The 22,301-nt window shown below is 44.7% G+C and overlaps 2 protein-coding genes across 2 annotated transcripts; both read left to right on the top strand.

The window, feature by feature from the left end:
- Positions 1–3,948: 3,948 nt before the first annotated feature.
- Positions 3,949–10,728, top strand: LOC125520281 (NAD(P)-binding Rossmann-fold superfamily protein). The gene is made up of 14 exons (XM_048685161.2): positions 3,949–4,161; positions 4,248–4,316; positions 4,426–4,539; positions 5,447–5,575; positions 5,770–5,838; positions 6,605–6,751; positions 6,905–6,941; positions 7,695–7,777; positions 7,983–8,057; positions 8,500–8,574; positions 8,808–8,894; positions 8,988–9,103; positions 10,121–10,173; positions 10,257–10,728. The coding sequence occupies exons 1-14, from the start codon at positions 4,084–4,086 to the stop codon at positions 10,397–10,399; spliced, it is 1,275 nt and encodes a 424-aa protein (XP_048541118.1). The 5' UTR covers positions 3,949–4,083; the 3' UTR covers positions 10,400–10,728.
- A 301-nt stretch (positions 10,729–11,029) lies between these two features.
- Positions 11,030–14,368, top strand: LOC125525102 (uncharacterized). Its single transcript, XM_048690130.2, has 3 exons — positions 11,030–11,527; positions 13,246–13,595; positions 13,673–14,368. Exons 2-3 carry the CDS (start codon positions 13,248–13,250, stop codon positions 14,174–14,176), a joined length of 852 nt encoding a protein of 283 aa, XP_048546087.2. The 5' UTR covers positions 11,030–11,527; positions 13,246–13,247; the 3' UTR covers positions 14,177–14,368.
- Positions 14,369–22,301: the final 7,933 nt, after the last annotated feature.

The raw sequence follows: 22,301 nt of genomic DNA, 5'->3' as shown, positions 1-22,301 counted from the left end.
ACTTCCGTGGCTACTTCTGCTCGGGACCAAAAACTCGTCACAAGTCCAGCGGTGATAGGCACGGATGTAATTTTTTAGTACCGCTCGCAAGTAGTAGTACCGTTACCCTTAGCAGTAGTACCGCTACCCTATCGGTAGTACCGTGAGGTCAAGCGGTACTACCGGGCTGTGAGCATAACGGTTGGATTTTTTCCCACCTATAAAAGGGGGTCTTCTTCCCTAATGAACCTTATCCTTTGAGCTCGTGTTCTTCCCCCATTGTTGACCTTCTTCGAGCTTGCTAACTCTCAATCCCTCCATGGATTCTTACTAGTTTTTGAGGGAAAAGAGAGAGGAGATCTAGATCCACGTTTCCACCAATCACTTTCTCCTCTAGGTGAGGGGAACCCCTTGGATCTAGATCTTAGTGTTCTCCTTCTTGTTCTTCCTCTCATTTTTCTCCCTAGCATTAGTTGTTTCGGTGGGATTTGAGAGAGAAGGACTTGGGCACTCCGTGTGCCCTTGCCATTGCATTTGGTGCATCGGTTTGAGTTCTCCACGTGATACGTGGAAGTTACAAGTTGAGAAGCTTATTACTCTTGGGTGCTTGGTACCTTTGAGCTTGTTCCTCTTGGGTGCTTGGGCGCCCTAGATGGTTGGTGGTGTTCGGAGCTCAATCATTATGGTGTAAAGCTCCGGGCAAGCGTCGGGGTCTCCAATTAGGTTGTGAAGATCGCCCCGAGCAATTTGACGGGTACTGGTGACCGCCCCCAAGGGTTGCCAAAGTGTACGGGTTCGGTGACCGCCCCCAAGGGTTGCCATTTATACGGGTTCGGTGACCGCCCTCAAGGGTCCCTTAGTGAAATCGCGGCATCTTGCATTGTGCGAGGGCGTGAGGAGATTACGGTGGCCCTAGTGGCTTCTTGGAGAGCATTGTGCCTCCACACTGCTCCAAACGGAGATTAGCATCCGCAAGGGTGTGAACTTCGGGATACATCGTCGTCTCTGCCTGCCTCGGTTATCTCTTACCCGATCCCTTACTTATGCACTTTACTTTGTGATAGCCATATTATTTCTTGTCATATATCTTGCTATCACCTAGTTGTTTATCTTGCTTAGTATAAGTTGTTGGTACACATAGGTGAGCCTAGTTGTTGTAGGTTTTGTGTTTGACAAATTAACCGCTAGGTTTATTCCGCGTTTGTTCAAGCCTAAAACATAATTATTTTAAAGCGCCTATTTACCCCCCCTCTAGGCGACATTCACGATTTTTCAACAGTAACGAAGTTAAGCCATTCTAAATATAAAAAAATTACTTCATAGGGGTACGAATCCATCAAAATATAAGAATTACAAGAACCATCTTATATATAAGTCTAAAGAAGCAGAAAGGACTCGTATCTGTACCGTAGCCCGTAGCAACACACAAATGTTTTATTAGGAATAATATAATATATAAATATTAATAACATGTACTCCCTCTTTCATAATGCAGTGCATATATATTTTCTCAAAAGTGAAACTTTACAAACTTTAACTACGTTTATAGAGAAAATTATTTATATCCATAATATTAAATATACAAAATATGGAACTATATATCGTAATAAATCTAATGATATATACTTGTCACTGTAGATATAAATGCTTTTTTCAAAAATCTGGTCAAAGTTTGTGGGATTTGACTTAAAAAATATATACACACTATATTATGGAATGTAGGGAGTATTAATAATACATTTATTGAAAAATATATTTACATTTACATTTATATTATTAGGTGGATGATAATAGATGTACTAATTTTTTATACAATATTAAAAACTTCCAAATATGGTTCCTTTCCACGGAGTTTTTATCGTGGTGGACAGGTCTACGCAGCGGCCGGCTGCTCCCTGGCTGTTCGGAGCGGCCGGCCTAAATTTTTTTTTGATCCTCTAATCTAATTTGGTCCCCTAATTAGTACTCCTATATAACAAAATTTCATTTCATATTAGAAAAAGAACCACATAAACAGAAAAAAGGAAAGTGAATTATAAAACCATGTGAACGCACTAATTCAAATTTCTAAATTTATGAAAAGCCATAACTTTTAAACCGCACGTCGGAATTAAGATCCGTTTTCATTGTTCGAACTCTCGTGGCGTGCTCTTCGAAACTAGATCTAATATGATTATGTTTCGACGAAATATTTTTTGTGCAATTTTGATCCCGTTTTGTGCAACTGACTAGCCGTCGATGTGCAACTACCTGAGATGGATGTGCAACTTTTCTCGTACACCGTACGCGTGCAGTTTTCCTCTATGATACCTCCACCCCAAACCGCCTCCTTCTAGTGAGATGTGCAACTTCATTTGTTGCCTAGGCCATGCAGTTTTCACTAGTGGCACCACCCCAACTACTCTCTAACAGTGAAATATGCAATTTGGTCAGCTACCGCGGTGCCCTCGCCAACTCCATGCCTGGTAGTCGTCGCGCGTGCACCCCCCACAACCGCGTTTGAGTGTTTTCACTGTTTGCTGCATCAGCCAACTATCTATCAGTGGATGTGCAACTTAGGATACTGCCACGGCCAACTGTCTAACAGTAATGTGCAACTTTTTCTTGTATCCCATGGATGTGCAGTTTTCCTGCTAGCACCTAGGGCAAACCACCCCTGCTAGTGAGACGTACAACTTTAGCGTCTTGTCTATATTCAACTTTTCACTATCCTCATGAATGTGGAGTTTTCACCATCAAACTATTCTTCCTGTGAGATGTGCAACTTCGTATGTTGGCCCGGCCAACTGCCTGGCGGACTTGTGCAACTCCGTGTATTGCCTCCGCCAACTGAAACTGCATATCCACAACAAGGGAGGGGAAGGAGTAGCACATCGACTAATAAGCTGTTGGCGTGAACAACAGACTAAGTTGCACATAGCACTGGTAGGGGGTAGGCAGGGTGTGTAAAACCATGAAAAACTACATATCCACGAGTAAGGATGAGAGTTGCACATCGACTAGTAGGTTGTTGGCGGGGCAGTAGACTAGTTGCACATTACGTTCTCATGGTTGGTAGGTTGCAACTTCATAGAAAATTGGATCATGCAGCTACAAAAACTAAGTTTATAAAAAAGTTGCACCATTCAGTACTAAAGTTGCATAATGCAGTACTAAAATTGCACGATATAGCACCAAAGTTGGTATCAGTTTTTTTCGTCAAAATATACTCATGGGGATCTAATTTTCATTGATTAGTTTGATATAAAAGATCTTACGAGCTGATATCATCCAGAATTAAAGTTAGATTGTACTAGTACAAATTGTTGGAATCATCATCTGGGCATTTACATTGCCAACAAGATGAAGTCGATAGCAAGAAAGTGATTGACCATCGGGGTCAAATCACAGCCATCGTCAAAGTGGGTAATACATATCTCTGTCTCCATTCCCTAGCAGTCCTTGTCTTCATCTTGCTCCAGATCGAGGACGAGGTCATTTCCGCTCCCGTGGCCGTGCTTCATCAGGCCGCTACACTTCATCCAAGCATGTGCTTCGTCCTCTCCCAGTCGCTACAGCCACGCCTAGACCTCATGCCGTCCGCTGCTTCCCTTCCTCCTGCTCCGTCCAAAGCTTCCTTCGACCTTCACCTAGTTTCAACAGATCTGATACATATGGGAACGGCGGCGCCTGAATCCAGTCGAGGGGCGTGATGCCCGTTCCCAACTTGTGGCGGCCGGTGTGAGAGGAGCGGAGGTGGCCGACGCGAGTTGTGATGGCGGCGGATGCGAGAGAGATGGGGACGAAGGGTTGAAAGGGGTAGATAGCGACAGCTGTTTTGTGGTTGAGAGCGCCCGACCGGATAACACCTGGTCCACGCGTGCGGCAAATCAGGGCAGGTCGAGCGGCGAGGGGCCGGCCGCTCGTTCCGTCTAGATAGTGCGCGGCCACTTTTTAGATTTTGGGAACTTCCAAATATGGTTCCTTTCCACGGCGTTTTTATCGTGGTTTTCCACCAAATACTCTGCCGTCGGCTCGTCGCCCCCGCGCTCCACTCGACACACTCCGATCTGGACAGCCGCTGCCAGCACTCCAACGGATCCACCCGGCCGGCCGGCGGCGACCATGGAGGAGGAGCTGCACGCGCTGCTGCGCGACCTCGACGCGCTCAAGCAGCTCCCCGACCCCGCCTCCATCGACCGGGTAAGCCGCCGTCCGCTCCCTCCCTCCCCAGATCTCGATCCCTTCCTCCGGTCACCGCCCCACATCTTCCTCTCCCCTGTTGCCAGATGCGAGATCGCGTGGTGAAGATGATGGGCCCGTCCGGCGCCGCTGCCGCCACCCGGTCGAAGATCAAGGTACGATCCGATGATGGCCCCTGCCAGGCTTCTAGGTGGCGAATTGGATCTGTGTGTTTGTGGAATTGAGAATTGACTGTGGCTTGCGGATTGGGGTTGCGTGGCGCAGGACATGAGCGCGGAGGTGGTGGACAGCAACCCCTACAGCAGGCTCATGGCGCTGCAGCGGATGGGGATCGTCGACAACTACGAGCGCATCCGCGACTACTCTGTCGCCATTGTGGTGAGCGTCTTTTGCTCTCATCTGGCTTTGAGGCGTTCTAAAGCAATTCGAGCTGGCAATTGGCATGGACTGGACCTGTAAATTTTTCCTCTCTAATAAGTAGAGGATGTTAGTCGGTATACCATGAAGTTATCAGATGGAAATCATGGATCAAGCAAATATGTAGTGGGCTTGGATAGTGACTGGAGAGCACTTTTCACTTGTGGCATAGTTCTTGTACTAGGCTTTCCTCAATGAAATATTGTGGTTACCAACATGCACTCAAGCCCACGAGAGTTTGATGTCAATGCTAGCCACATCAAATCTTTTCAGATTGTTCTAGAAATGTTATCTTATGCAAGGTTCAAGGCAGAATATACTTGTTTGGTGAGGATCTTGGGTGAAGTTCAGTTCTGATGAAATCACCAATTTGCAAGATCAAATCAGTAGTCACAGAGCTAAATATAATTAGAGATATAAGATATGCAACTTAGTTTTTTGTCCGCCAAACATATGTCCGCAGTTGGTTGTCTATGCCTGCATATCAGCAGACAAAGTGATAGTATACATGTATTTTTTTAGGGTGATAGTATATGGGTATTGGCGTTCCTATTAAGGAAAATGTAGCGGAAATGTATGTTTTGAGCAGCTGCCTTTTTTCATCTAATGCTAACTGCTAGTAATTTAATTGAATTTCATGACACACAATTGTTTGTTTGGTTATACACATGCCATTTCTGCACAAAATTACAACCCTACTAGACCAATACATGTTTCTTTAGTTATATGGAACAACAGAAAAGAAATGGTTGCAACTGTACAATTTACTTGAGCAGAACATTTCTTGGGTGAAGATCAAACATTTTTTAGTTTACAAGATCAAACTTTGACTTTTAATGTTCTTGATACATTAGTACATGCTCCACAGGGTGTAGGTGGTGTTGGTAGTGTCGCTGGTGAGATGCTCACTAGATGTGGAATTGGACGCCTCTTGCTATATGACTATGACACAGTTGAGCTGGCTAACATGAATAGGTTGTTCTTCCGACCGGACCAGGTAAGCTTCCATGAAAATCTTTATCTGCTCTCTCCTTTCTGTGCATGATACCATGATGTGCATTTTCTTAATATACATAGTGAAAGTTTATTTTCTGAAACACTGTTTACACTCTTTTATTGAATTGATTATACCTACTACTCTCCAAGAGCATAACCTTGGCCAGACTAATAACAGTATCCTTGTGCTGTTAGGTTGGAATGACCAAGACTGATGCTGCTGTGCAGACACTTAGCGAAATAAATCCCGATGTCGTATTGGAGGTGAGAACTGTGCCCATTGGTGACAGTCATTTATGTGGCTGCCCTTTCCTTCTTCAGCAAATTGATCCTTTCATCAGATTCATGACACTACAAGTTTTCATAGAAGGGCGAAAATGTAGGCCTTACAATTTTCAGGATAAACACTTTTCTTTACCCAACGCAGCCCACTTGCAGTGCTTATCAGTATCCATATCCATAGAATTTGTTTGACCGAAGAAAAATTGCCGTTGATATAGTGGATCACATCTTCTAATTCACCATGCTGCCTAATTTTGGACCCCTCTCATTCAATTGAGGTGTTCAGTTTTGGATTTGTTTCACGATTTTGACCGGGTCAACAATTTCTCAAGGAGCTCTCTCATTTAATTGAGGTGCTCAATTTTAGATTTGATTCACGATTTTGACTGGGTCAATGATTTCTCAAATTAATTGGCATCAACCAGCCTAGAAAAACACATCAGTCCCATGCACCCTCTCACCACCTAGGAAAAGAAGCGCCAACATGTGACATTATAGCACCCCTATAGTATGTCAGCCACCAGCACAAAAAACCTCCCCACATAATCACACCACCAAGAAAGCCCACCAAAACACCATCTTATAAAAAAGAAAACACCATTATTTTCCCCACACGCCAAACCAAATAACATTTTCTTTATGAAATCCCAACAACACCAATGGCGCAGCGAAGCGCACCCAACCCTTCTAGTGTTACACTATTCCTGCTTTGTTGTGTAAACTGACATCATTTGTTTTCTTCCCACAGAGTTATTCGTTGAATATCACTACAGTGAAAGGATTTGAAACATTTTTGGGAAGTCTCAAAGCCAGGAGCTCTAACGGGCGCAGCACTGGAGTTGATCTTGTTTTGAGCTGTGTTGATAACTATGAAGCTCGTATGGTTGTCAATCAGGTGAAAATTAGTAACATTATACTTTCATGATTTTGTGTAGCACTTCATCAATCCTCTCAACATTCTCATTCTCTATGGCTTGTTAACTTTGCATGTAGCTCTGCATGTCTGTGATTCAGTGGTGCATTATTTGTTTTTATACTTGCTTTTCAGGCTTGCAATGAGCTTCGCCAAACATGGATGGAATCTGGTAAGCCCAAAACTTGCATTTAATTATGTACTTACTGCTTGTTGGATACCGCTCATATTATCTGCACTTATATCTTCATGCCAATTGTTCTGTCTCGTTGTATTCTGATGTACATAGAAATTTTGTCGTCCACCTTGCCTTTAAAAGTTGCTACTTGCTATACATCCCCTTATGCCTGTATATGCATTGGATAAACTCATCCACAATATATTATTAACCCGTAGGTGTTGTTCAAGAGTTTAATTGAATACATATCTTTTTGCGAGAACATGGTGGGCTGGTGGCCTCTATGGCACCCAAGAATTTGGCAGGAACTCTGATCAAAACAGTTCAAATTGTACATGAATAGGCGAAAGAATCTTCTGTTCCTGTGACCTTATTCTTTTACAGTTCTACTTTAGTACTTGCTAGATATTTTATGAGGCTGCTCAAGCTAGATGCAAATATAGTAGCATTTGATTGGTTCAGAAAATAGTGCAAACTTCAGAGCATGCTACGGAATTAGGCGAGGTTATGTTTCATAAATGTGCACCCTAGGCTCCATACTTGCATTTCATGGAAATACACTACATTCTTAAATTGTATTGCAGCACCAAGAATAGATGCTTAGTTGTTGTTACCTGCGTGACTAGCCCTCGGTGAGAAATGGACAATTAAATTGTGACATTTTCGCCTTCATTTCATGCTAATTCTCTTCATTTATAATAATCTCATCAATGTGGAATGCACTTGACATGAGAACTTATGCATCAGGTGTGTCTGAAGACGCTGTTTCTGGTCATATACAGCTATTGGTTCCTGGTGAAACTGCATGCTTTGCATGTGCTCCTCCATTGGTACTTACTATGTATCTCATATTTTGTACTCTTCACGTCGTACCTTAATAGTGTGCTATTATGCTTTTGATTTTAGTTTCTGCCTTTTTTTATTCTTCACAGTCGATCTAATTAGTTGAGGACTTGAGATGTCCTCTTGCATTTCCTGGATTTGTATTTAATCTGTTTATCTTTTGTAACCTGTTTGTGGTACTTCTGTGTAAAGGTTGTAGCATCAGGAGTGGACGAGCGTACACTTAAGCGAGATGGTGTTTGTGCTGCTTCTTTGCCAACTACAATGGTGAGTCCTTTACTTCGTTCACTTTTGTTTTTGCTTTGTTGTTTTCTCACCGGGCAACAATTTGCTCAAAGCTGTGGAAGCTTGGTTCTTCTGATCAGTCACATTCTTGTGCCTGTTTAGCAGCTATAAGTGGGACGCTGGGAGTGTTACTAATTTGGTTTTGGACTTGTTTAAATATGCTTATCTACTGTACTGTTGACTCTCAGCTTATGTTAGTCGACTTCTGTTTCAAGATATTTCTTGATTCAATTGGATCTATGCATTGCTGGACATAACTGCAATGCAGTGCACCATGCATTTAACGACTTAGCACTACCATCCCAAAGTGACAATGCATTCTAGTCACTCTTAGTCACAAGATTCCTGTCTCAAAGTTAACCAAAACCATTCTGAACATTTTCCATGTCCCATTTGTTTTGGCTGATGAACATGTTCTTTGCAGGGTGTTGTTGCTGGACTGCTGGTCCAGAATTCTCTGAAATATCTGTTGAAGTTTGGTCAAGTTTCCCCTTACTTGGTAATTGCTTCTATCTAGTTGTTGTGATGCTGCGACCGCTGTTGGCATGTTTTAAATGACATAGTTGGGCTCTCTATTTTTGGAAGGAAATTATCAGAGTTTGTTAGTATCATTTTCGTTCCTGTAGGTTGAAAGGTTTCCCATTGTGGCACATGTTTATCCAACATATTCATCTCAAAATTCTGAACATTTTCTAATTATCATATTTTTGCGACGTCCTCCTATTTTTGCAGGGATATAATTCACTTAAGGATTTTTTCCCGACAATGGAAATGAGACCAAATCCACAATGTTCAAACCCAGCATGTCTTGAGAGACAGGTGCTTATTTTCACTCTTGCTTCCTTTTGGTAATCTTTGCTAGTTACAACTGTGACTGTTTCCTAATGGTATCCTGGCGTTCATCATTTTTAGAAAGAATATATGCAATCAAAACCTGCTAGAGATGCAGCGGCAAAGGCTAAGATGGAAGCTGAAGCATCCGCAGCAATTGAATACCCGGTTCACGTGGATAACGAGTGGAACATTAGGTACATTGCCCCCTATTCTGATTGAATTCATTCACACATATAAACACATCACAGATTTTGGTCTAGATGTGGTTACTACCAACCAGTATAATTAGAGCATCTCCAACAGCTTACCTATCCCAAAAACTGCCACAATGACCTAAAAACAGCTCCAGCAGATTACCCATCCCTAAAACTGCCAAGAAAAAACCTTGCATTGACTCATTATTGATCAACTAATGTGGTCCCTTGATTGAATGTCGTCATATCCTCTGAATTTCAGATTCTCACCCAAGTTAGATTAGAAACTTAGACATGAAATTTCTCGGTGTAAATTAGGTGTGCTATTTCCTGCCAACGCTACAGATCTACAGATCTGTGCTATGATTTTCAGCAGCTTTTCCACAGCAGACAGCTGACAGTTGCTTATTTGAAAGCCACAGCCCAACCAAACGCCCCCTAACCTAATTGTTCTGTTCAGTGTTGTTATGCATAGTTCTATACCAAATGGAGCTAACAAGATTGGATGTGTTCTAAAATGTTCTCAATCCTATATTGAACTACTATGTTTGTTCTTCAGAACTACCCAGCCACTACTTTCAGTTTGATGCTTGCTATATTTTCATGATTTTGCGTTTCTATGTACATAATACAAGGACTCCTTTATATACTTCAGAGTATGTAGTCCCATATTCAGTATACCTCTTAAATGAATCTATACCTCTTTATCATTCTCGATATACCATACTAAGATACCTCAATGCAAGTATTACGAAAAAACATCACCGGGGCCTCTTAGTTTTTGCAATATACCATTTTTATGTACAAATACACAATATAGCAAACTATGCAAAATGTAATTGCTAATGAAGTGTATTAAAATGGTAAAGAGGCATAGTCGATTCATCTAAATGGTATATGAGGAATGGGAGTACGTACATACTCCCCAGGAGTACAGAATTATTTTCCTGGTGAACTGAATACCCATCGCAGAAGTTGCACGGAGTTTCTTACTTGCAGTGTTTTCCCCTTCTGCAGTGTTCTTGATGATAGTGACACGGCAACGTCAAGCGTTCAAAGGGCTGCAACAGGTAAAATCAAATTCTAAGAACGAAGCATATTTCCCTATTTACCACTCCTGATGTGATTTTACCTCGTTTGAAAATCTGTGCAGACATCCTTCCAGAAGGCCTTGTCCGTGAACTTCCAGATGAAGATTCCTACGTGGAGCCACCTGCTGCACCAGCTAGCTCCGGCGCTATCGACGACGATCTCGAGGAGCTCCAGCGGCAACTCGACGCACTAAACTCATCTTGACCTCGCGCGGATCCGGCTCAAGCAGTGCGATGAAAACCCAAACCAGATACCATTGTTTGCGTCCCTTCCGGCAGAACTAGCGATTTCAGTCGATATAGCCTCTGCCCAGCAGAGAAATGTTAGCTGCATTTTCCAGTCATGCAATTTTGAATCGGGCGATGTAGATCTTAAGAGGCTTATCAGAGGAGCAGCTTATGGAAGCTTGCTATAGACAAAGAGGTTTGATAGAAATTGTGAACCGTGACAGCATACTGTAAAATCATGTTAGTAGATTGGTACTGAACTTTCCAGCAAGAAGTTAAAAAATACCGTATTTTACCAAGAACGTACATACACATAGCACCCAGGACGACCATCGCTTTGCCAGTCACCTCGTTTTAGCTGGAGACACCCGGCCACTGCGAAGTGGAACCAACACTGGTCGACTCAGGGTGTGTTCGGTTGCTGTCACCAGATGGAATGGCATGGGTCCGTCCCGTCCCGAGAGCCCATTCTCACGTTCGGTCAATAGATAGAACCAGAACCCACCAGTCCCAGAAAAGGGAATATTCGGTCTATATGCGGAACCGACGCATACCTCCGATTCGAGCGGACGAGAAGGAACGCGCCTCATTCCCCTCGCACCCGAGCCCTATCCTCTCCTGTCTCTCCTTCCCAGCGCCGCCACCCTCCCGCATCTCTCCCTCCCTCTCGATCTGCCACGCCCCCGCTCCTCTCTCAGCGCCGCCCCCCACACACCTCTCCGGCGCCGGCTTCCCTCTCCTCCCCGTCATCTCCCCCCTGCGATGGCGCACATCCCGGGCTTGGCTGCGACCTAGCAGCAGCGGCGACCTAGCAGGCAGCGGCGGCGGCGACCTAGCAGGCGGCGGCGGTGGTGACCTAGCAGGCAGCAGCGACGAACCAGCAGGGCGGCGACCTAGCAGGCGGCGGCGGCGGCGGTGACCTAGCAGGCAGCAGCGACGAACCAGCAGGGCGGCGACCTAGCAGGCGGCGGCGGCGGTGACCTAGCAGGCAGCAGCGAAGAACCAGCAGGGCGGCGACCTAGTAGGCTGCACCGACGAATCAGCACGGCGACGACCTAGCAGGCTGCACCGACGAACCAGCAGGGCGGCTAGCAACATAGGCAAGGTACAGTTCCATTCCCTTCTCTGTATATACATGCTGATGCTTAGGACAGATTTATGTTTCTGTGTGTGCAATGTTCTTCCCCAATTTCTTCCATATATTGTTGTCAGATCCATGGTTATAAGTAATTGGTAGCCATATTATTGATAGTATGTATCATTGTAGATGGTCAAGATAAGCAAAAGAAAAAGGATGGCTAGGGGAGCAGCTGTTTTTGTTGCATTAGCTGCAATGGCAGTCATTGTTCGGGCTATAATAAGGAAGAGGAGACCACGTATTACCTATGGCCCAATGCATGAAAGAGATCGAATCAGATTTGATTATCTAAACCAAAAAATTTGGCAAAGCGATGTGTTATGCAAAAACATGCTAAGGTTTGAAAGAGCTGCATTCTTTCGTTTGTGTGGTATATTGAGGGATCGCAATTTGCTAGAAGACAGTCCACATCTTAGTGTGGAGCAACAATTGGCAATGTTTTTGCATACAATTGGGCATAACCTTCGGAATAGAGTTGTTTCAGCCAATTTTGGTAGATCATACGGCACAACAAGCATCTATTTTAGAAAGGCTCTTCATGCCATAGGCGAGCTTCGTAATGATTATATAAGGCCACCATCATTGGAAACCCCCGCAAAAATTGCAGGAAATCATCGATTTGACCCATATTTTAAGGTAATTTCAGAAACTATTCCTTAGCTATCTAGCCTATATGATATGCCATTTAATACTGGTCACTATATAGGATTGTATTGGAGCTATCGATGGTACACATGTGCGAGCAGGTGTTACCAAAGATGTGGAGCCTTCTTTTCGTGGTAGGAAAGCCTTTACCACTCAAAATGTGATGGCAGCAGTAGATTTTGACCTCCGCTTCACATATGTTTTGGCTGGATGGGAAGGGTCCGCACACGACGCGACCGTCTTAGCTGATGCATTAACTCGTGAAAGAGGCTTACAAGTACCACCTGGTAAGAAGTTGACGTAGATAGAAATTGTCCATATGTTACTGCCTTAAGAAACCATTATAACCAATATTTATTTTTATTTTTTAGGAAAGTACTACCTAGTTGATGCTGGTTATGGAGCCAAGCCAGGGTTCTTGCCACCTTTTCGTGGCGTGAGGTACCATTTGAATGAGTGGGGCAACAATCCGGTCCAAAATGATAAGGAGCTATTCAACCTTAGGCACTCATCTCTACGGGTGACGGTAGAGAGGGCTTTTGGATCTCTCAAGAGGCGTTTCAAAATTTTAGATGATGCCAAACCGTTCTTCACTTTCCCGGTCCAAGTCGACATTGTTATAGCTTGTTGTGTTCTTCATAATTATGCACTATCACAAGGGATCGATGAATTCATTATACCGGAAGTGACATGGACCACCCAACCAATTCGAACATCAAGGCAACAATTAAGTGACAATAGGGCCTTGGTAGACCATAGGCTACAAATTGCCGCCCAAATGTGGGAAGATAGGCAACTCATGTATGCAAATTTATGAGTGCACCACACTATGTATTTGTAATGTTTAAGGAACTACCTTTGTATTTATTTGATGGCTGGACAAGTTGTGTATTTATTATGTCAAACAATATATTTGTGATAATATCATCCATTTTATTGTAACATTTTGATGGCTGGGCAGATTGTATCTTATATATGTTTAAATCATGTGCTTGTGATGCTTTAATCCATTCTTTTGCAATTTTTTGATGGCTGAACAGAAATGGACAATGTTGAAGTTACCGCTGCAAGTGGGATCTCTGGGAAAAGTGGGGTCATGGTATGGACCACTTCCATGACCAACACTATGCTAGGTTTTTTGGCTGACCTTGTTGCTAAAGGGAAGAGAACTTCTAGTGGATTCAGGGAGACACATCTCAAACAATGTGCTGCTGTTTTGAACGAGCAATTCAAGCTAGCTATCACCTCTGATCAAGTTAGAAACCATCTCAAGAAGTGGAGGAAGATTTGGGTCAGGGTTGTCAATTTGAAGAATTTAAGTGGAGCTCTATGGGATGAAGATACTTGCACAATTAGGCTCAGCGAAGAACACTATGCAGGTCATTGTATGGTAAGCTTCTTGTAATATGAACAATATCATCCCATTTTCTGTCTTCATTATGCTAATGACTTGCAAATTTTTTGTAGACCCACAAACCTGATGCTCCCTTCTTGAATAACCCAATTGAACACTATCATGCCATGGCGACCATTTTTGGAACAACCGGGGCTAAGGGGATGAATGCAAGGTCTGGAAATGATCTTCTTTCTATTGACGTTGATGATGAGGAGAATGGTGAGGTGAATGGTGAGATCAACACGTCACCGCAAGTTGGTGAGTCTTGTCACCCCAAAGGACCACCAAAAAAGAAGGCCAAGGTGGTGAAAGTTCTAGAGGATCCACTAGGTGCCATTCTCAAAGATGGTTTTAAACTTGTGGCTGAAGCTCTTGTGAAATCTGGTGGAGATGATGATGATATACCCGATGACCTTTGGGATGTAGTCTCTAGTTTGAAAGAATTTGATGAAGAGCACCTTGCCCACTACTATGCTCATCTCGTTGACAACCCCAAGACGGCAAGAGCCTTCATGAAGCTTTCCGAAACCAACAAATCTGTTTGGGTGAGTAGGTATGTGAAGAAGAACTTCTAAATTCGATATGGTTGTATGATTGTCAAGTATGTGAACTTGACTTGTATGGCTGTAGTGCCATTGGGTTGATATTTGGAATGTGAACTTGTATGGCTGTATGTGAGAGACATGTGTATTGGCTGATTGCTTTTGGATGTGCCAAATGAACTTGCTACCTGATTCTACCTTATGATATTATTGGTTGATTGCTTTTGGATGTGCCAAATGAACTTGCTACCTGATTCTACCTTATGATATTATTGTTGATAATTGTGTTCTATGTCAATATATATTATTGTGTTGTTTTTCTTGGAAATACAAATGAAATGCTGCCGAATTTTTGAATTTCTGTTATTCAATTTTTCATTCCATTCTTTCAAACCAAACACTGGAACGGAACCAACCCGTTCTACTTTTTTGCACCTACTAAACACAGGAACGGAACCGACCCATTCCTCTGGAATGGAACCATTCCATTCCGTGACAGTTGGTTCCTCAACCAAACACACCCTCAAGGACCTGTGGAACTGCAAGAGGTGACCAGCACCGCTGCTGCAGGCTGAAGCCCCAGAGTTGGCGTGCGACTAAGGACCCGTTCGGCGATCCACCAGCTCCTAGGATTTGCGGAGTGGCTGTTTCCGCTTCCGGAGCGGAGCCGTGGAGCGAAGTGACACCAAACAGGTCCCAATTGGGGTTAGGGCAACTCCAATGTTAGTCATCAAACTGTCCGCAAATGGTTTCAGTTTCAAATGTCTGGACTAGACGACTGAAACATTTGTTTTGGCTATCCCGAGCCCTCGTGGACTCCACGTTCATGGAAGCCAGGGTAGGTGGCAACCACAATGCTGATGCTCGTGTATAAGCCGGGTATTTTTTTTTTCCTCGATAAACTGAGTGTTTCATGTAAGCCGGGCACATTTTTAGCTATACTTGGCTTAACCCGTGATATGCCAAGATCTGCGTTATGTCCAACCCGTGATATGCCGAAGATCTGCGTTATGGCCTGTGCTTTATTCATGATGCTTGGCTTGGAGGTGTATAAGCCACGTATGACAAAGAACACGCAGGCGTACGTAGAAACACTCGGCTACGTGTGCTTTTATGTAGCGAGAAGAGATAAGATCCACCTTCGTCGGAGGAATGGAGTGTATAATGAGATGCTTCACGATTCGAAACAAATAACTAGGACGCCCGAGTGCAAGCACACACGACATCGCATTGTATGATAGAGCCTCGTTGTTCTCTTTCTTGGCCCTCACTCCGTCGCGTGATACAGTCATGTGGCGCAGGTGGCACACAAGCGCATCCACCCTACACAGGAACATGAGCGAAGGATTAAGTTGGAACTAAAGAACGGTTGTTGGACGCATAAGAATTAAACAACATTCGACCGAAATATAAACATAAGCTAAAGTACTACATGAAACCTAAACTAACAACTTAAACTAAACTACAAATTGTCCAGTTGGTGGAATCAGAGTCACTCTCGACGTCGAACATTTTGTCGCCTCCACCATTCTTCTTCTTCTTCTTCTTCTTCTTCTTCTTCTTCTTCTTCTTCTTCTTGCTTTGCGACAATGATGGGCCATGCCTCGGTGTTGTTCTTGCGCTTCTCGGCCTCCTTCCAGTAGTACTCCCTCTCCGCTTGCACATACTCCAAATGTGCCCGAGCAAACGCCGCCATGGCCTCTTCGCCGCTCTCACGGATATTGTCGTGCTCGTCGATAAAGAATTGAGGAGCCTGGATCGGGCACGACTAAATTGTCACCGGTGGGCCGACGAGCTCCGCATCTGCCCGAGTCGTCCCAATTTCCGGGAAATTGAGCTTTGATCGGGGAGCCCGAGCCTCCACACAGTGACATCGTATGTGCGGGCGGTGATGTCGGTTGACGTGAAGGTTCCAAGCCAATACCGACGGCTGGCGTGCTGGAACTCCAAGTTGTAGTTGCCGGAGGGCCGCCAGCGCACCCTGTTGTAGCCAGAGGAGCTCCGGCGCAGCGGAACCATGACGATGACAGCGACAGTGAAGCAGCAGGTCGGCGACGAAGCTGGCGGAAGGTTCCAAGCCAATACACACAGCCGGCGTGCTGGAACTCCATGCCGTAGTTGCCGGAGGGCCGCCGTCGCACCCTGTTGTAGCCGGAAAAGTTCCAAGCGTGGCCGAGCCATGGTGATGGCATCGCCAGGTTGGCTGTCGGTATTGGCTTGGAGCCATCACGTCGGCCGTCGGTATTGATGTTGTAGCCGTTCGGCGGAGGAAGCCCTAAAAACGGCTTGAAGCAGAACGGCGCCCTAAAATAGACCGAAAGCTGCCGTTTTGCCACGCAAATCGACCAGAAGGAATAGAGCTTTCGGTTGATTTGTGCGGCAGAATGGCGGCGGCTACGGGGCGCGGCGGTACCTCGATTCCTTCCGGCGGCGGCGGCGGCTTTCAGTCGATTTGCGCGACAGAACGGTGGCGGCTAGCGCGGGGGGCTGCGAGTTTGCGGCAGGCTGTTTGCGTTCGCAGCAGCCGGCTGTGAGCCGTATATTTGCGGCACGCAAAGCCTCAAAATATGGCTGCCACAAAATTGTTTTGCAAAAAATTTGCTATAGGACAGCCGTTGAAGGACATTTTTCGCCCCATAATGCCCTAAAAATGGCTTGTGCCCTATTATTCGGCAGCTGTTGGAGATTCTCTAACTAAGGTATGTGCTAACACTTGCGAATACTTTTGGATCTATTCAGGGAAACTTGAAGGAAACAACCGAACGTCCATGGACTCAACAAATTGAGAAAAAAAGACGGCAGATGATGCTAAAAAAGACTTGTGCCCTATTATTGGGCAGCTGTTGGAGATGTTCTAATTACTGTAGTATTCGGTATGTGCTACCACACGCAAATACTTTTGGATCTATTCAGGGAACTTGAAAGAAACAACTGAACGTCCATGGATTCAACAAATTGAGCAATAGATGACAGATGACCTAAACAGTTGAAAGCATCTATGTTGCATGCTTGGCGACAAGTGATCAGCTGTCGCCAAGCTAAGACAAAATTTGCTGCTGGATTATTGAAATCACCGATAATGACATCCTTAAACAAATCAAACATCACATGACTGTATGCCCGACAAGCAGTGCATCCTGACAGCCTTGTATGCTTAATTTGGGCCAATCCTTTATAAAATTTGACACGAATCTTTTCGGAGCACCATACACTTACTTTTTTTTTCAAAAAGGGGACTCCCCGGCTTCTGTATCAAAACAATGTATACGGCCAACTTAATAAAACGATAAATAGGTTCAATAAGGTCTTAGGGTCTCAAAACAAAAAAAAGAGCTCACAAAGAGCCAAAAGGGCCAAAAACAAACTGGCCATGAAAAGCCACAACGGGCTGGCATAAGAGAGACAGGTAACTAATTGCCTATCCTATTACATGACCGCCATCCAAACCGGTTGAACATATCCCGTGCTACCATCTCCCAGCGGGTAGATCCAGTAACCAAACGCTCCTTGGCCTCCGTCGGAGTGAGTAGCGACCACATACGGATCAACGCAGTGGCTCAGAAAATAACCTGCAAAAAATGAATATTTGTTGTTCTGTTAAAGACCAAATCATTTCTGCAGTTCCAGACTGCCCACAATAAAGCACAAACTCCTACTCGAATATGTCTCGCTGTTTCGGACTCAATCCCGTTAAGCCACGTTCCAAATAACGTGTTGACAGAACTCGGTGGAGTAATGTTAAATGCAATATGGACTGTCCGCCATAAGACTTTTGCTAACGGGCAATCAAGAAAGAGGTGTTTGATGGTTTCATCCCGATCACAGAAACTACACCTAGTATATCATGTCCAATTACATTTTGCCAAATTATCCTTGGTTAATATTACTTGTTTATGGACAAACCATATAAAGATTTTGATTTTCAAAAGAACTTTAACAACCCAAACATGTTTGGACCTAGGAATCGAGCTTGAATTGATAACATCAACATACATTGATTTAACAATAAACTCTCCAGATCTAGTAAGCTTTCAGTGTAATTTATCGGGTTATTGAGTTAGCTGAACCTCCATCAGTCTACTTACTATATGGAGCCATTCTTCCCAACGATTGCCAATTAGCGTCCTTCTGAATTGAATATTAAGGGGGTTGGATTGAAGTACTGTTGCAATGAACGCCTCACGTCGTTGAACAATACGATACAGAGACGGGTATTGAATGGCAAGGGGGGTCTCTCCGAGCCAAGTATCCTCCCAAAATCGTGTATTAGCACCGTTGCCAATAATAAACTTTGTCATATTAAACAAGGTTAACTTGACTTTCATAAGCCCTTTCCAAAAAGGTGAGTCAGTTGGCCTTGCTGACACCTGTGACAAAGCTTTGGAGTGAAGATACTTGCTACGGAGGATCTGCGCCCAAGTGGCATCAGTCTCAATCGATAGCTTCCACAACCACTTGCTGAGAAGACATCTGTTCTTGACCTCAAGATTCTCAATACCAAGACTCCCTTGGTCTTTTGGTCGGTAGATGATATCCCATTTGGCGAGTCGGTATTTTCTTTTTAATTCATCGCTCTGCCAAAAAAATCGGGATCGATAGAAGTCCAGTCTTTTCCTAACTCCAACTGGGACTTAGAAGAACGACAAAAGAAACATAGGCATACTCGTGAGAACCGAGTTAATCAAAATTAATCAGCCTCCGTATGACATGAGCTTGCCCTTCCAGCAACTCAGTTTCTTTTCAAATCGGTCCTCGATACACTTCCATTCTCTGTTTGTCAGCTTACGATGGTGGATTGGTATACCTAAGTACGTAAAAGGTAAAGTCCCCAATTCGCACCCAAACAATTGCCTATATGCCTCTTCTTCGTCATTGGCTCTACCAAAGCAGAACAATTCGCTTTTGTGAAAGTTAATCTTTAACCCGTTCAATTGTTCAAATAAGCATAACACCAGCTTCATATTTCTCGCTTTGGCCAAGTCATGCTCCATAAAGATGATCGTATCATCGGCATACTGAAGAATGGACACACCTCCATCAACTAGATGAGGTAGCAAGCCACCCACCTGACCAGCCTCCTTAGCCCTTCCTATCAAAATTGCCAGCATATCAACTACAATGTTGAACAGGATAGGAGACATCGGACCCCCTTTGTCTCAGGCCTTTATGTGTCTGGAAATAATGACCTATGTCGTCATTCACTTTAATTCCAACACTTCCTTTTTGCATGAATGATTCTACCTAGCGTCGCAAGGCTTCATCAAAACCTTTCATATGCAAGGCCTGTTGAAGGAATGACCATTTGACTTTATCGTACGCTTTCTCAAAATCCACCTTAAAAACAACTCCATCTAATTTTTTCGTGTGAATTTCGTGGAGCGTTTCATGAAGGACCACCACCCCTTCTAAGATGTTTCTGTCCGACATGAAGGCAGTTTGGGAATGCTGCACCACAGAATGCGCAATCTGAGTGAGCCTATTAGTCCCTACCTTGGTGAAGATTTTGAAACTAACATTGAGGAGGCAGATCGGCCTGAACTGCTCAATTCTCACAGCTTCTGTTTTCTTAGGAAGCAGTGTTATTGTTCCAAAATTTAAATGAAATAACTGAAGCTGTCCAGAGAATAGATCATGGAACATTGGTAACAAATCCCTCTTAATAATATGCCAACACTTTTTATAGAACTCCGCCGAAAATCCATCCGGTCCTGGAGCCTTATTGTTCTTCACCTGCGCAATAGCTTCAAACACCTCTTTCTCCGAGAACGGGGCAACCAAAATATCATTTTCATCAGCAGTGAGTTCAGGCACATCCTCCACCCTGGACTCATCCAGGGATACTGAACTATCCTCCGGAGGTCCAAACAATTGTTTATAGTACTCGGTTATGTATAGTTTGTGGTTATCCTGTCCTAAAATAGTTCCTTCATCTTGTTCAAGCTGGAAGATTTTCTTCTTTCTGTGCTTGCCATTAGCAATCAAGTGAAAGAATTGAGTGTTCGCGTCCCCTTGCGGACCTTAGCCCACAACGCCCACTTTAATTCTTCCTCACGGAGAAGCTCTTTCAACCTCATCTCCACTTCAAGTTTAGCATGAAGCTCCGTGGCTTGCAACATCATGGATTCAGCTTTTAAATCTAGGGACTGAATAAGTGAAAGAAGCCTTTCCTTTTCAACCTTATAAATCCCACTAAGGTGCTTAGCCGACCCACGTAAGAAACTTCTCAAATGCCTAATCTTATTCTGCCAGCGCTCAACAGAAGTCCTACCTCCTGCATCCTTAGCCCATTCCTTGGCTATTAGATCCAAGAAGCCTTCACGCTCAAACCATGCCAGCTCGAATGAAAAGCAATTTTTGTTTCCTATGTGGTTTGGCTCACCCGAGTCCACGAATAACGGTGTGTGATCAGAAATTCCGCGCGAGAGAGCCTGGACCCTTACCAAAGGGAACTTCTGTTCCCACTCGACGCTCGCTACGACTCGATCCAACTTCTCAAACGTTGGGTTTGGCAAATTATTAGCCCAAGTAAATTTTCTACCAGAAAGCTCTATCTCTCTCAGATCCAAGCTTTCAATAATGGTATTGAACATAAACGACCATCTGCTGTCAAAATTATCATTATTCTTTTCCTCTCTCCTTCTAATGATATTGAAGTCACCCAACTAAAATCGGGAGCTGCTCGGAGCCGCAAATTCAGACAAGATCCGCCAAAAACTCCGGTTTAAACTCGGGTTGCGCTGCACCATACGCCGCCACCAGAGCCCAATTAAACCCATCAGCTTTGGACCTAACCCGAAACTTAACCGCGAAGTCACCCATCACTACACTTCGGACTTCCAACGAATCACATCTCACTCCAAGTAAGATCCCTCCCGATCTTCCTCGTGGAGGCAGGCAGTGCCAATCAAAATTGACACCGCCTGATAAAGTATTGAGGAACTGGGGCGCAAAATTATCTCTACCAGTTTCCGAAAGAGCAATAAAATCCAATCTATGCTCGATCGACACATCTTCTTTTAGCCAAGTCTTTCAGACCTCTGCTATTCCAAAAGATTCCTCTCATATTTCGTCATGGAATTTTTTAGAGGTACGTATCCTAGCACTCCTGCGCACCATCGATGCCGGGTAAATTTTCCGCTTCCACTTTCGTTTAGGTTTGTTCTGATCCTCCACCCGGTCCTCACAACCGGGCTCCGTGGATCTAACTACTTCACCCTCGATGGCGTCATCCTCTTCCTCTGACTCAGGAAAGGATTGTGCAAGGTCCGCACAAAAGTTATCCAACACCCTAACTCCCAACGCCTCTACATCGGAGTCATTCATGGGTTTGACCGCTGCTAAGTTTTGAATCATCTCTAAAGCGCGTTCCGCTTTGAAATCGAGTAAATCATTCACAGAATTAGAGATTTCACTATCATTAACCTAGTGAAACACCTAATTGATTTGCATTATTAACAATCTCATTATCAAAAAAATGCAAAATTGAATTAGCAGTGTTGACCGACATACCAGTGATGACCTCAATATCACGAAGCTTGGCCGCCCGCATGGCGCATCTCTGCTGCATGTCGTCAACCTCCGGACGATCCTGGAGCCGGCAACTCATCTGCCGCCCCTCAGATACTGGATCCGAAATCCCTCCAAACGCGATCACCTCCTCCCGAGTGGGCCCGCACAAAGTAAGGCCTCCAACCTCACCTCGACCACAGTGTGGGGCTGCACCCATCGAAGACTCCACAGGAACTATCGTGATCAGCGGATGAGAACTCAAAAGCCCCGCCGACGTCGGCCTCGACCCAACACCGTGGGACTCAGGCGCTCCGGGGGAGAGGAGTACGCGAGCCGCCTGCCCGTACTCCCCGCCCGTCCCGGCCCTCCAGCTGGAAGGCGTCACGGGCGCCACGGGCTGCGCTGCCACAGAGGCTGCCGGAGGAGAGGAAGGAGACATGGTCACCTGCCCATAGCCCCCTCCCCTAGGCTCAACCACGGCCGTCGGTGAGGCCATGGTCAGAGTGGGAGAAAGAGGGGCCACCTGCCCAGACTCCTCCTCCCCTCCATCGGCCGAAGTCATCAGAGGGACAATCACCTCCGATTCCTCGAGCACCGAGCCCTCAGTAGCATCAAAATCCAGCGTAGGGAGCATATGCTCCAGCACGTC

This window comes from Triticum urartu, chromosome 7A (genome assembly GCF_056163025.1).
Source record: "Triticum urartu cultivar PI428250 chromosome 7A, HENAU_Tu73, whole genome shotgun sequence".
Lineage (NCBI taxonomy): Eukaryota > Viridiplantae > Streptophyta > Magnoliopsida > Poales > Poaceae > Triticum > Triticum urartu.
Note: the sequence above shows the minus strand (reverse complement) of the source record. Positions and strands in the feature narration are given on the sequence as shown.